At 34.0% G+C, this 15,505-nt stretch overlaps 2 protein-coding genes across 2 annotated transcripts; both read right to left on the reverse strand.

Annotated features, from left to right (window-relative positions):
* Positions 1 to 2,519: 2,519 nt before the first annotated feature.
* On the reverse strand, positions 2,520 to 3,284 carry LOC102809904 (uncharacterized). The gene has a single exon (XM_006814831.1). It carries the CDS (start codon positions 3,282 to 3,284, stop codon positions 2,520 to 2,522), a length of 765 nt encoding a protein of 254 aa, XP_006814894.1.
* Positions 3,285 to 8,700: 5,416 nt separating this feature from the next.
* Positions 8,701 to 15,379, reverse strand: LOC102808604 (thyroid transcription factor 1-associated protein 26 homolog). Its single transcript, XM_006814822.2, has 4 exons — positions 15,211 to 15,379; positions 11,628 to 11,853; positions 9,861 to 9,936; positions 8,701 to 8,973 (listed from the first exon to the last, which is right to left on the reverse strand). Exons 1-4 carry the CDS (start codon positions 15,341 to 15,343, stop codon positions 8,800 to 8,802), a joined length of 609 nt encoding a protein of 202 aa, XP_006814885.1. The 5' UTR covers positions 15,344 to 15,379; the 3' UTR covers positions 8,701 to 8,799.
* Positions 15,380 to 15,505: the final 126 nt, after the last annotated feature.

A 15,505-nucleotide genomic window follows, 5' to 3' on the forward strand; every position in this document is an offset into this window, starting at 1 on the left:
AAACGCATAATTAATCCAACTTACTTTGCAACCCGGATAAATAATCGGCACAAAGCAGATAAAGTCATTTCAACATTCCTACATATACCTCGTTGTAAAACCCACTTTCCAGTATGTCGCCTATAACATCAACGGAAAGATTGAATAAAAGAGGGGACAATGTGGAGCCTTGTTGTACACCATAAATACAATTAAAAAAGACTGTTATACCAGCAGGTGACTTTACATTGCTATACATTGATTTTATAACTGTTAATACTTTGCAATTCATAATAAGTGTGATAAGTTTATAAAACATCACGTTGTGTAAATCTTATCAAATGCTTTTTCGAAATCAATAAAGGCACAAAACAACCGGGTTTCGTGCTTCAAAATATAAACGTTACCAACTATGCTTCGGCAATGGGACAATATACATAAGTCAAATTTGATAACAGAATGGAACATTTTGCCAATAATAGGAATGTCACAAGGTAAATCTTACGGCGAGGTTCTATGGTGTGCTAGAATTGCAAACGTAATACAGAAATACAACAACCAAAATAAAGTACAGGCACTGATCTTGTGGTTGGGTTCTTTACTCCAATATACACATTATAAAAATGTATAGGTATATTGGAATTGATTCTAGGAGAGAACACGCACACCTGTAACAAACATACACGCACTTCAAGAAAGATCTCAAATAATATTGGTAATACACATCGTAATATGTGACCATAAATGATTACAGTTACAATTACAAGAAGCCGTACATATACACGAATTGGTGACGTCACAAAATACATGCGCTTTAATCAGGGTCGTTTGTTCGGTATATATTATACACATTAGTATATATAAATTACAATAAAGATACTAAAGACATTGTAAGTGCAACAGATCACATGACAATATAATGATAATAAAGGTAACAAATCCTAGCTTAACAGTTAAACAGAACAATCATATAGTCAGTCAGGTCACGCCGCCAAGGGTCACGCACTTCGACGCAACATTATACTCAATATATGTACCAAGTTTGAAAATAATTGTCATGGCCGAGACTCAAAATCGGAATGGCAGAAGTCTTTGATTTTAATGCATTTCTAACATTAAAATGGCAGCTATTCGGCCATCTTCAGTCTGTTACTCAAGCAAATATATGAACACATAATATTTGAAAATACAATTATTTGATCGTTCAACACAAAAGAAACGAAAAGAACGCATCCCAATTAGAAATCGAGAGGACGGCAGCGAAAAGAAAGTTAGGACTTATTTGGGTGAATTTTAAAGCGATATAGTTGACAACAACAATCGTAGTGACCATAAAAGAAAGTTTTATGATTTACCCATGTCCTCAAAACTATTTGTGTCTGCCAATTATCATTCTAGTGTCAAATAGTCTCGCCATTGTCGTCGAGTGACTGACCAACAGTTCAACAGACCATAACCCAAGTCCAATTGAACAGCTCGTTTGTGCCCAGTCTCCACGCCAGCCACGCCTCAAATTATTATCTGGAGAGCTCCAGGAAGATTTAAGACACCATTCCAATGATGCAAACTATATCTTCGTCGAAATGTGCTACGTAAATACAAAACAAACTCCGAGGAGAAATAAAACGTAGAGGTCTGCCATATTGGACACTTCTGACGTAATAAAGTAGAACGCTTTAGGCCGGCTTAAATGATGACGTTTTGACTGTGTGAAAGCGAACGTTTAATCTTATTTATTCAAGAAACAAAGCAAAAAACATTCGGCCGGCCTTAGACAAGATAAATGTGGAAAAGGATTGAATATCTAGATTAAATAACACATGATGCACAATCTTTTCAAAGTGAGTATAAATGTCGTGAAACAAAACTATAATATAACAATTGAAAATAAAATACTAGCCAGATTTGAAAAAGGTGGAAAAACTACACTTTCTTATTTATCCTCATAATGTTACGTGATACGTCTAACAATAGTTTTATTTCAGCCAAATTATAACCATCTCTTGCAAATTGCACTTGTTAATTACACCAAAATTGATCTTTGTTGATATTCAATAGTGATTGGTAATATTCTCAAATTTGAAGATGACAATTTCAAGTGAACTTCAACCAATATCTTAACAAATATACATAGAACACGAACAAAAATCACAAACTGGTTAATATAATAACAAAGTTTGAAAGTAATTGGATAATAACTGTTCGGGTTATTTGTGACCACAATAAAGTTTGACGACGGAGTCCATGACAACTACAGCAATATTAAGGAGGAAAGACAGACAACAATCCTCCAGAACAAAACTAACATGCACACAATGTATAAAAGTTACAATTGCTATTATGAACTTGAAATTGTTTTTTGTTTGTTATATTATTTCTTTCTGAAAACATACTTCTCCATTTTCGATTTTACTACTACTATATAATCAATTCAATCTAGCTAATATATAATTCCTTTATAGTCATGCACTTGAATTGAGCACCAGTGAGTGCTATGAACTTGAAGCACAAATCCTGGTTTCGTACACTTAACCCATACATTATTCATTAGGTTTAATACACATTTCATATAAGGAATCATAAATAGGGATAGCTGCTTCTATGCTCGCTCGTAATGAATCTGGTAACACTGACAAATCGACATTGTGTTCCTCTCTGGGAATGAAACCCTGACTTTGCTTGACATTTGAGTAAGCTATTTTTAAAGCACCATTCCAAACAGGGTCCCAGTGATCAGTGTTGTTTTGTTTCCAGTGCAGCATCGAGACATTGAACTCAATGCCAACCTTCTCACAGACAGTTGGCAGAATCTTCTCAGGATACCGTGAGAGATCGTGGGCATCAATAACAACAGGATCATGGCAATTTGTTTTGGTTAAATAATTAAATATGTTGTGAAGTTCTTTCAGACCGCCACAGTAAGGCACTTCATCAGACACTCCACCAGACACATCGAGTACCATTTTTCTATAGCTGGGAATGCTGTATCGAGGATCACGGACAAGAAAAATAGGCGTATAACCCATTGGGTATAGCTCTTTGTAGAGACAGCTTGTTTCTTTCCATACGACTATATCTTTACCTAGATTTGCATCCTCGAGCATTAGTTTGATCTCCATAAATCTAGATCTGTAACCGCGAATTTCGGCAAAAGATGTAGTCCTTCGGTTAAACCTCACCTCCACAGATCTGTAAGGTGCATGGATAATGGTTGTGTCTTGTCTATTATTGAAGCTGAATTCCAAAGCTGTTGACAATGATCTCGGGTGAGCCAATATAGCGATACGAGTATTATGGTATAGCATTCTCCTGTTAAGTAATGCCCCTGGAATGGTAAATTGTAAATATACATAAACAAGACAAAACACTCGGTTTACGAAGATTTGCACAGGTTTAAGGGGTCAGGGGTGCGGGCCTCAACTCATTTTCTGGTTTTGTCATGGTTCGGTTTATGTATACTTCAAGTTGCCCATGGGGTATTGGCAAAATCATGTCACAGCGCTATTCTAAAACTCTGTTGGGTGGATTGGAGCTGACATTCAAGCATGACCTGCATTGAAACTGCTTTCTCGCGTAACCCTGGTACAATATATATGATTGTGTGTATCAATTGTCAGAAAGACGCCCTTAAATCTATCGACATTGTTATGTAAATCACAGAGTTTGTGTTACTGGAAGTAATATGTATTGAGAACGTACGTTGACACTCCTTGCGCTCTATTACGTACACACTACTACCGAGGAGATTCCTCCCAAACAATCAGGTCTTGGTGTCCGTAATTGCGGTCATAGATAGTACAACGTTTTGGGCGAATATATGACCCCAAATATGATTATTAAAGCGAGATACCTGCGAAAACACTGCAGCTACGTCATTCACTCACATATCTCATAAGATGAATCACGAGACACAGTTTTTGAACTTTGATACAGTCGAACTCGTCGCCAGTGAATGAAAGTGACCCACTTTCTTTTTCTTTAATGTCAAATACGCTTAACTATGCGTTATGCAAACTACCTGTGATTGCGAGCTGTTATCAGTTTATACTATGCTATGTAAATGAATGATTTCATCTGACTAATGTGTGATTCTTTATCATAAATAAATCACTTGTGTACAACACATAATTCGATCATTATAATAACACGATCCAGATGCCTTGTTGCACATGTTATGATACAAAACAGTTATTATAATGAATGCATTTGTTCTGTTATTTAAAAAAAAAAAATTAAAACATTTTGGAATTACGTAGTTTTTAAGTAATTACAAGTTAATTACAAATTAATTGACGTTTTGATTAAATTTCATTTCATAATTATAAAATGTGAAAAAAAAACACATTCCAAATGACGTAATTGAATGTATAACAATATATATTATTCATTATTTAGTACTATTTAATGATATAATAATAATTTTATTTTTTCAAAAATTAAAAATACTATTTTAACATTTTGATCGATCTTACAACGCTATAATAATTAAGTTTTCAATCAGCAGCTGTGTAGCTGTCTACATGACATAGCAACTGCGACCCACATATTGTAAACTACCTTTTTTGCTTGGAATTTATTTTCACTTTTTTGCTGAAGGATTGATTCTGTAAAAATAAAATCCAACGAATATACCCTATATTTTACATTCAACTCATAAAAAAGTTGTGAAAGTAAATTAAATAAAAATCACGCAATAAGTTTGTTTCGAGCTAAAATAAAATATTTATTCATTACATAATGTTAAACTATCTGATTAATATTAATGTCAACTATAACGTTGATATCACAATGCCATTGTGTATATTTATAAAAAGACCATAACTTTATTCCATTTACAGTACAGACTTTGAATAAATGTTTAGATACAATACGAGCTAAATTTTACAACCACAACAGCGTTATGAAACACGCATTCAAATACGCTTTCAAAATGGCATTCAGATACGCATTTAAAACACACAAAAAGATATATAGCATTTAATAAAATGCAATAAATAGAAAATTCAATGAATTTTAATTTTATTCAATATATATAATGTGTAGGGTAAGATTTAAAAACCCTTCTATATTTTATAGGGGATAATAACGAAATAGTAATGTCTATGAATTTTACTTTTTAAAATAGGTCTGAATTCTCATGAAAAATGCTGAATCCATCTTTTTTGTATTTTATTCCTACGTTAATTCATCTCTAAACTTAGTGATAATAATCGACAATAATGAACATTCATATTTGTATTTGATTTTAAGCTTGCTAATACATTGAAAAGAATGACATTTGATATTTACTCATTGACTGGAAAGTAAACATAATATCCCCCGTATGCATTGCGTCACCAGCAATAACATACATGTAATATTTAATACTCTTCGATCAAAATAACATGATGGTTGCTTTTCTCTTTGGTGGGCGTTCTACGCCACTCAAGAAACTCACCTTGGCCCCAATACTACTACAATAAATTATGGGGGTCATCGTTGGTAAAACAATAGCAAGTTTTGTCTGTTTTACTTATTGTAAGTATCGATCTCCATATTTGAATGTAGTGCTTGGTAACAAAGGATAACAATACAGTCTCGCTTGAGACCGGCCGCCTGAGGCCAATATCAAGAATGATCTTTCGAACAATAACAATCATTTTGTGCGATATTTCTTGATATTGGCCGAAGCCAAGGACAATTACTGTTTTACAGGTAAAACTGAGAGTCAAAACGCATACTTTTTGAGTCAAAATTACTCATCAGTAGAGAAACGGATTTGAAAGTTTCGTCCATCCCTTTTATCGTCAACCACATTGTTATTACATTAGAGGCCAATAATACACAACATTACGACAAGAAACGTGGATTGGCTATTATCAATATTTATCAATGAATCATGTGACTGCTTTTGACCAATAATATTGACTGTCTCATACTTAAGGTATAATAAAAAATGATATATCGCTTCTCACGGAATCAGCAGAATTTTGGGGCAAATGTAGAATTCATAAGTGTATCTAATTATTCTGCGAATTTCATAGCTCCATCGAAATCGACAACCCTTATTGTTACGATGACTAAATTTACATATTTGCATGTATTTAAATAATTAATAAATTGCATAGTCATGTATACAATAATTTAAAAACAGTTTTTACCACTGGTATCATTTTACTGGACGTCGAAAAATTGGTCATGAAATATTATGTGAATATTAAATAATCAATGCGACAACTCCACTATTCATCTATCAATATGCAAATTAGTGTATACCTTTGTTCTAATTCTGAAATCAAAATGATCAATCAAATTAGTACTACTCAGTGATATGATTCCTTCACTTTTTCAGATATTGTACTAAATGTAATAATATTCAAGTATATAATTCAATATTTTTAATAATTTGTGATGGAAAGTTAAGTGGATCTTTGTATAAAATGTTGTATTTAGAACATTCTATCAAAAAATGTGTTTCATCTTCCGTAAGGTTACTATCACACTGTTCAGACAATCTTTTTATGATTGGTCTTTTGGGACGTATATATGTCTTTTTCAATATGCAAATCATGGTTGCTGGTCCTACATTTGGTTTCTGTTTTATATTACCAATAGATAAGTATGGTTCATATCAGTTTTTTTCTTTTAATTTGCCATACGTTTGCTATCACCGTTTGTGAATTCTAAAGATTGTTATAGTTTTGTTCAATTTTATTGTTTGTAGTATTTAAAAAAATGGTGATGATTTGATTTCTGGGTTTAAGTGACAAATTTAGATTATTATTTTTTATATCTTTTGCTGACGACAGCCACATTTTATCATTTCGCGATTGTTTTGTTCATTGTATGGTATTTTATTAAGAATGTTTTCGGTAGTTCTTTAGCCAATATTTGAGCAGAATAATCTATAATAAATTAATAATGGACAATTACTTCAATTTTACAAGTAGCATTACTTGTATATCTCTTCAGTGCAAGCATTCTGTTGCTGATGAGCCTTTGTCCCATCGTGTCAAATCAGTTATTTAGGATCCCATACATCTGTGCCATATCGGTTTGATATTTAACCCAAACAACTTGGTATAAATTTGTGTTATATGCTACAGTTTTGTTGAGTGTAAAAGTGCTTTTTTTTTATTTTAAAGTATGTCAAGTTCCTGAGTAATTTCATGATGATCTTATCACGATTACATGTACATGATAAGTGTAGAACAACCTTATACACATGTTTTTTGTCATATTTCCAATGATTTTAGTGATTTTATACAAAAATCACGACTTTAGTTTTATCTAAATTAATCTTCAGATTCCACTTTTCGCAATAATTTTGGATGTTGATTGATTTCTGCAAGCCAGTTGACAAAGCTTTCAAAAGCTTTGGAAAATCTATGAAGCATACATTTAATGCTCTTAGACAAAACATGCTTTTTCACTCTATACATGTCTAACTAAAAGTGATAATAGGATCGGTGTCGTGGTTTTATCATGTTTATATATTTTATTTTCTCCTAGTTTTTTGTTTATATATATTGTATTTTTAATATGGGATGTACGAACCTTGCCACTTTATATCCTGCAATAAAGATAAAATAAAAAAAAATTGTTCTTTTTAATGCATTTTTGAATGATTGTTGTAAGAACAAGAATTTAATCTGTTGCTTGACATTTTTGGCAAAAACTTGCCTGGTTAATATTTATTATTTACTTTTCTACTGAATGTGTCAATCTGTTAATAATAAAACAAATGATTTGTCCTGTATTATTGGATACTGAGGTCCTCTAACTAGTAGGGTCATTAATGTCACCTTTCTTATGTATCTACACGTATATTAAAGATTAAGCCTGTGCTAAGAATTAGATTGAACAACTTAGGTAATGCTTTGGTGAGATGATTGAAACTCAGTTTCATCAATTCTGAACATACGACTGACTGCCCTTTCTACTTTCTTTTCAGTAATATTCTCAATGTTGTATCAACCTTTATTATTTCCAGACTTCATTTCTTACTTTGTAATATTTTAGCCAAGAATCAGCGAAATAGGCTTATTATTTTTATTAGATGTATTTCATTTAATGTAATCCAGAATACTTTAAGGTTGCTATTAATTAGGGATGTCAATTTATTTAAAATTTTTTTGGAATTTCTTTCTTCTTACTTTTAATAAGATTTAATTTGTTCTGGTATAATATAAGAAAGTCATCAGGGATGACAGACCCCACACCCATCACTTCCAGCAATTTTATTACAAGTGCTTGTTCAATTTCTATCTCTGCAATAGTGATCCAAATAATATTTATGCATTTTTAATTAGGTTATATTAGCATATATGATCATCAAATATGTTGATATGATTTAGTTCGCAAGGTCACCTGTTCAATAAAGCAATGGTTGAATGTCTATATCTGCATAAGTGCTTCAGATATAATAGTTATACATTTTTAATGAGCTCACATGACCATATAAAGTCATTAACTATGTTGATCAGATATAGTGTACAATATCTTCAATAAATTACTGCTTGATAGTGATTCAGATATATATGCATTTTTAAGAGGTCACATAACCATATAATAAATATGTTGCTCAAATGTAGCGTTCAATGCAACAGTGTGAATGTTTCTATGTGCAATAGTGCTCATGATATGACACTGTACAGATGTATAGACAGACAGACGGACACTGGTAACCACTATGTCACCCACCAGCACTATGTGCCAAGACGTACTGGTATAGTAAAATAATTTATTGTGGCAAGTGTTGCAACATTTTATTATTTCATTTAATAGTTTGAATTATAAATTAATCTACAGTTCTCTTTAACAGAGAGAGGGTTCCCCCTATCAGCTGTTTGTGCTTGTCTGTGCCTGTATCTGATCAAGTAAATGGTCTATTCTGTATTTCATGATTGGTTGTCCTTTTTTAGTCTTCTGGCTAAATTTCCAGTGAGTCTCCTTTTTCTTTCTCTTGTACTCTGCAAGTGCTTTCTCTCTGTCTTCTTTTATCTTTTGTGCTTCCTGTAGAGACAAATGATAAGTTCAGATTATTTGTAATGCAGCGAATAGTGCAGTTAATGCAGTAATGCACAATTTGAGGACTTTACAATGAAGATTTCTGTAGGAACAACCCAAAAAAATTGTCACTGTTACATGCTTTGATGGCTACAATCAATACGTGTTGTGTGAATGAAAATAAAAAGTTATATTAAATGACAGACAGTAAATAATTCAAATGACATAAAGGTGTTTAGTTGAACAAATCATCTGATACAAATCCCCTTGGCAACCATATTGCGACCATCCATACTGCATATGATCATGACAAAATATAAACATGTAAATGTTTGGTCAGCCTCAAAAGTTTAGAATAAAGTTTCTCTAGTTGCATTCAGAATTTAGAAACTTTATGACAAAAATTATCATATCAAGTTTGCAACCTTGTATGACGGTCATATTATAAAGTATAATGAATGAAATTCCCCATGTAGTGTAACATTTAACAAAACATTGAATTAAAAAAAATATAATAATTTATATGACAAAAAATGATTATCAGTCAGCTATCTTATTCATATAGGATAACAAAAATTTAGGTGCAGATACTTTTTTGAAATAGGGACTCCATATTTGAATCTTTTGACGTCGTCCCTAAATGTGGCATTACATCAACAAAATCAATATTCCACGGTCTGATCAGTATCTTTCAACTGATTCTGCAATTGCATCCCGAAGAAACCTGCATGGACACAGTAAAAAACAAATTGGCTGCTGTATGCTCTTGAAGATGAAGAAAAATTAATTTCATAGTATTATTACTGTTTAGTTCAGTTTTATAACACACTATTTTTGCAAATGTTTGTATAAATAATCTACAACAACTGCACTTAATTAAATCAATCACAAACCTCCATTTTCTTCTGTTTCTCCTCTTGTTGTCTTTTGAACTCAAGTTGATCTTTTGAAAACGGATTCATCCTTTTCCTGTACAAGAAAAAAGTACTTTAACTTATGTGACCTGACTACAATACCAAGATTTTTTTATATTTTTTGTGCCAGGCGACAGTTCCGGACATTGAGTGTCACTGTTGTCTCTCCTGACTTTTTTTTTTTGTATGTACAAATTGCAAGTGCTAGTGACGACACATAGTGTATTTTGCCACAGAAGTCATATTCATGTTTGGGACTACATGACAGGGCTGTGTGGCCATCTCTCTGTCAAATGGAAATTTGTAATGCGCTATTCTGGTGTCAACCAGGCCTGGTCGAACACAAGCACCTGTGGACCTTAACCAAGGTTCCCCCAAAGTCGCATTCGTTAGTGAATGAATCTCGGCCAGTGGAATTGGCCTTCCCATTGAGTCTGTGGCACACTCACCCAGGGTAGGGGTTGACCCTTAGGATGTTCATCCTAAGGTAGGATTTGAAATTGGATTTACCGATCATGACTCTGATGCGACAACCACTATGCTACCAGTGACCGGTGTACAACACCAAGATTACAATGTTAATGTAATGCATTTGTTTAGGTGAACTACCGGTAGGCTAGTATTTAGCAATAAGTTCCTGAATTTTTCCTGAGAACAGCAAAGTAGCATCAGGGGAAAAACAAGTTAAAAATTGATCTGTGATTCAGTTATTCTTTAAAAGTTACTAAACTAACTACTTGATTAAATGTTCTATAATTGTTTATCTAAAAAATGTGTACAATCTACTAACTAACATCATTGGTATCCCATTACACACAATGTAAAAACTTGTAAAAACAATGTTTTCCTTCCTTAAATTGATTTTCACTGTACTACCTAGACTTGCATACAGTCACTTGTTTATTTTTTGTTTTTGTTTTCAATAAAAAAAATATCATGGGAATGTGTTAACCTGTGTTACGACGAAATTAAGGCAAGTTACCATGAAATAAACAAGGGACTTGTGACCCTTGTGGACGCCCTCTTGCGACACCGGTAATGATTGACCACCAGTCCATGTTCAGTGTCACTGTGATGCAATGATTGACAGGTTCATTACTTTCCACCAATCAGCGTTAACTTGTTAAAATTGGTATTAGATTCTTCTCAATAGAAACCATGCTGGTTAAGATTGCATGTCAAGACAGCGTCGAAGGTGCACTAAAGATACTTGATTACGATAAGAGGTTGTTGATGCGTACACTTCTGGTCCTAATGTTTGTGTGAGTGTTGGTCAATTCACCAATTTCTTGACTGGCATACATCTTCAGGCCAGCTTTGAACAGTCTTCTACTGTTATCTCAGATTTTTGTATTTTTGACCAACATACAATGCAAATGCACTCCGAGTTCTCAGTGACAGTTGTGAAGTTTGTTTTTTGTTGGCATGCTAGCAATCACTTGTCCAATATTCAATACCATCTTGAAAGAATGTAAACTTATATGTATGCATGCTCCGCCCATGAAATCCTATCACATCATTGAAATGCTCATTAATATTAATAGCAAGGGAACCCTTGCAAGGGTCACAAGTCTCTTGTTTATTTTGTGGTAACCCGGCTTTCGCCATTTATACACTTCCATATTTTATTTTATCCAAAATTCACCAAAGAAATAAACAAGAGACTGTATGAAAGTCTACGTATTACTGGTAGCTTATCTTTATTAGTTTAACTAGGAATATCACTCTACTGAAAACTTAAACTACCTTTTTCCTTTCGGCCTATCATCTTGAGTATTATCTTCATCTTGCTTTGATTCAACATCCAACTTTTGCACATGTCCAGAAAAAGATAAAGATGCACTTCCTTTGTCTGTTTCATCAAGATGCTGTTGTTTTCTAAGTTCTCTCCACTGCTGTTTTCTGTCTTTGTGTTTTAGTTTGTTGTACTCGTAAATAATTTTTCTTTTCCTTTTATCAGCAAATCCCTGTCCTAAAATGAAAACATTGTTCATTATGCACACAGCATAGTAAGATAACATACAGTGACATACATGTACTTGTTTACTTTATGAAATACAATTCATTGCTAATTGCCAACATGTACCAGTTACAAAAAACAAAGTTAGGGAGGATGAATTTATAAAGTGGTTGATATTGAAAATAGGTAATTTAATTACGCATCTCTAACACAATTTAAAACAAAAAAAGTTCTGTTTATTAAATTTTTTAAATTATATAAACATAGGTTTATGCTCTGCACTTTAATATATACTTGTCTTTATTTTTACAATATAAAGCTCAAGGCATGTAATAAAATGTAATATAAGGCTTAAAAAAAACACCAAAAAAGTGCAGAATGATTTTTTTCACTTATTTGCCACTGCCTAGTGCCCTCTGTTGATTGACGATGGGATGAAACTGGCAAAATGGGTGTGCCATGAAATACGAGTATTTCAGAAGAAAAAAAAAAACCTCACTACCCCAGTTTTGAATTTTTTTTTTGGAAAGGCTTTTAAATTATATGTTGCATAATATTCTCATTACCAGAACCAGGCACTTTTACCCAAAATGGAACCACCACCAAATATAGAGATTTGCATATTTTATAAGCTTATTAAAACAGCTTAATTTCTAGATTACATTTGAGATCAATTAAGATTTCAAACATTTCAAAACAAATCACTATGTTTTCGTATACAGAGAAAATTTAATGGGAGAACTAATCGGGTGAATACAATCTCTATTTTTAGGAAAAGTGCCTATGACTGCACTAATCTTTATGGACTGGCTTTTGTGATTCACAGTTGTTTCGTCCCAAAACACTTTCGTCCTACTGGTATTGCCAGTGTGGCACGAAATGTAGATCTAATGTTAGATGTATATGTTGTACATTTCGGATTATGTTATACTGCTTGTTGTACATTTCAGAGAACTGTTAGTGTTACTTAGTGTGTACATTTCTCACTATGGTAGGTACCGAACAGAAAGCTTAAGCTGATTCACTGCTATTCTTATAACATATCAACTGGACATATCAACTGATACATTGAAAACAGAACATTTTCAGAGAAGAAATTGTAATTTAGATCGAATATGGTATATTAATCATGATCACGGTGACTGAAATTTTTTCTTATGCTTTTCTCGGATTCGGTATCAACTGGTACTCTACATCTAACAGTTTAGTACATTTCACAACTTACGCAATAAAAAAGAACACCAGCGATACCGGTAGGGCGAAAGTGTAGTGGGACAAAAGTGTAGTGGGACTATAGTGTTTTGGGACAAAACGACCATCCACCAGCTTTTGTGGCTCTAGGTCGTGTGGAGGGAATGCCCGAGCTTGTGTAAGCCATACGACTGAGGGCAACAAAAGCTATATCCAGTCAATTTACCTTATAGGTGTAATTACTATTCATGTTGTTTTCCCGTGGAAATCAAAGGCAAAAGATCGCACTACATTGTCGGTAAATCGCTTCCGCGTTTCGTTCACCTTGAAGTCGGTGACCTGTCATTAACATATTTAAATGAACTAAGGTAATTTGAACACGTGGGCACCATCCGGCATTTTGATTGGTTAATTAGCGACTTGACTTATCCGGTCAAGCAACGTCTCATGTGCATTCAAACTACATGGCGGATGTCGTATTGCATCGATCGTTTACATGTGACCGAAATAATTCGCTCACGGTGAAACTAAGTTGAATTTTACTTGCATTTGATAACAATTCAACAAATTTATTTTTCGTGCGTTATTATAATCCCTACTGAGTAATAATCAACAATTTCAACACTTCGAAAATAAGTAAGTTATTCACTTGTGAGCCGAAGCATGGCCGGATTGTGTTACCGTAACCACGGTATGGTACTTGTTTAGTGCCGTACCATGATCATTTTCTACTAAGCAATGCATTAATGTTTGTTTTTATTTGAAACTCCTGTCAGAATATACTTTCCGTTACGAAGAAAATTAAAAAAATAAATGCATATTACATTAAATATACTGAGTATTTTTTTTCATGTGAACAGTTTTTTTTGTGACGTGACACTTATCACTCTTCCCTGACATTTAAATTGGAGTTACCCCTTATATTCAAAAGATTGTACGGTGTATTGTTTGTTTTGTGCAAGTGATGTGGGAAATATGTACGTAATAGAAACCGCACCCCGAACTTGAGCTGTTGATCCCATTTTTTTATTTGATACATTGTAGTATAAACCGCGGTTTATAATAGGATTTTAACGGTAATTTAGAATGACAGGGTTTTTTTGGGATGATGAAAGTTGGGTGTGCTGGTCAGGCCATCGTCTGAATCGCACGGTTTCGCTAAAGCCGGCCATTCATAACCGCCCCACGAACCTGTGCGTGATCGAGATAGGAAGAGCTGTATTTCACTGCAGTTAAATGGAATCATTTGATTGGACGCGCCAAGGAGCTGGCGCTACCATTCAGCGTTGCTGTATCATAATTTTGAATGGATGGAGTTATCACAGATTAAAACAATGGCGGTGTGCAGGATTTGCGCTCAAAGTGTTTTATGCAAATTGTGTTTTATTAAACTGTTGAAACTGATAACATATCGACTTGCCCGATCCGGTCTTCGTTGCAACAAACCACGGTTACTAGTTCTAATTCTACTAGTAACCATGAACAAACACATCATTTCCCTCAGATACAGCACTAAGCGCTTTTTTTTGATGGTCACTAATCTCGTTCATAGTTCGTTGATTTCTATATTCCACTATTTTAAATTTACCAAGTATGTGTCGTTTATATCGTAAGTAATGATTGGGTAATGCAAATGAGCCCGAGTGAATCTTATAATTGCTTGAGTGCGCGGGACATACAGTAAATTGTAAATTGATACGCGAAATTGTTGCCCTGATGTGAGGGTGCACTTCCCATAGCGTTACGATGCTGGGAAATACGTGTTATGTGATAGCAATAGCTCAGGGGCGGATCTAGAATTCTGGAATGGGGGGGGGGGGGGGGGTTAAGTTGGCAGAAGGCCAAGTTCGCAAGCGCCGGTGGCGCGAAGCCCTGTTGGTTGTTAAAAATAGGGGGGTAGCGGCCCCCCTCTAAATCCGCTCATGTAGCTACTGCATATGTTTGTATATGAGGTCTAAATGAATAAGGTTTTGATTTCAATATTGAGTTCGAATGATTAGACGGAGAACGTCACAGGGGCGAATTCCCCCAAACGGAGCCTTGGAATGAACACCCACCTCCGAAATTATGTTTCACCAGAGAGATGGTTTCACCAACCACAGTCCCTCGTGTACTGCATAGAGACTGTACCCAAAAACTAAGGTGTCAATGTATTGGAAAGAACGGTGATAACAATACCTTCTTCTTTGTTGCCGATAAATTGTTTGTAACTATTATATTTCCTCTTGTTCTTTCTGGTCGTTCCTCCTGATTTATCTAGGGAACTTTTTGACTTATCTCTCCGTACTCGCGACTCGGACAAGGAAGCCATTTTGAGAAATAACGTACTCGATCCGAAACATTGAACAATTCTGTTTAAATGTTTTTTTACTGATGAACTCTATTGTTTTTCTAGATATATAATTTTCATAATAATAAAGAAATTAGAATTTGTTTATTATAATGTCTTCTTCAAAGAACCATGTTTCACATT

Source organism: Saccoglossus kowalevskii, chromosome 1, assembly GCF_978046115.1.
Source record: "Saccoglossus kowalevskii chromosome 1, keSacKowa6.1, whole genome shotgun sequence".
NCBI classification, from domain to species: domain Eukaryota; kingdom Metazoa; phylum Hemichordata; class Enteropneusta; family Harrimaniidae; genus Saccoglossus; species Saccoglossus kowalevskii.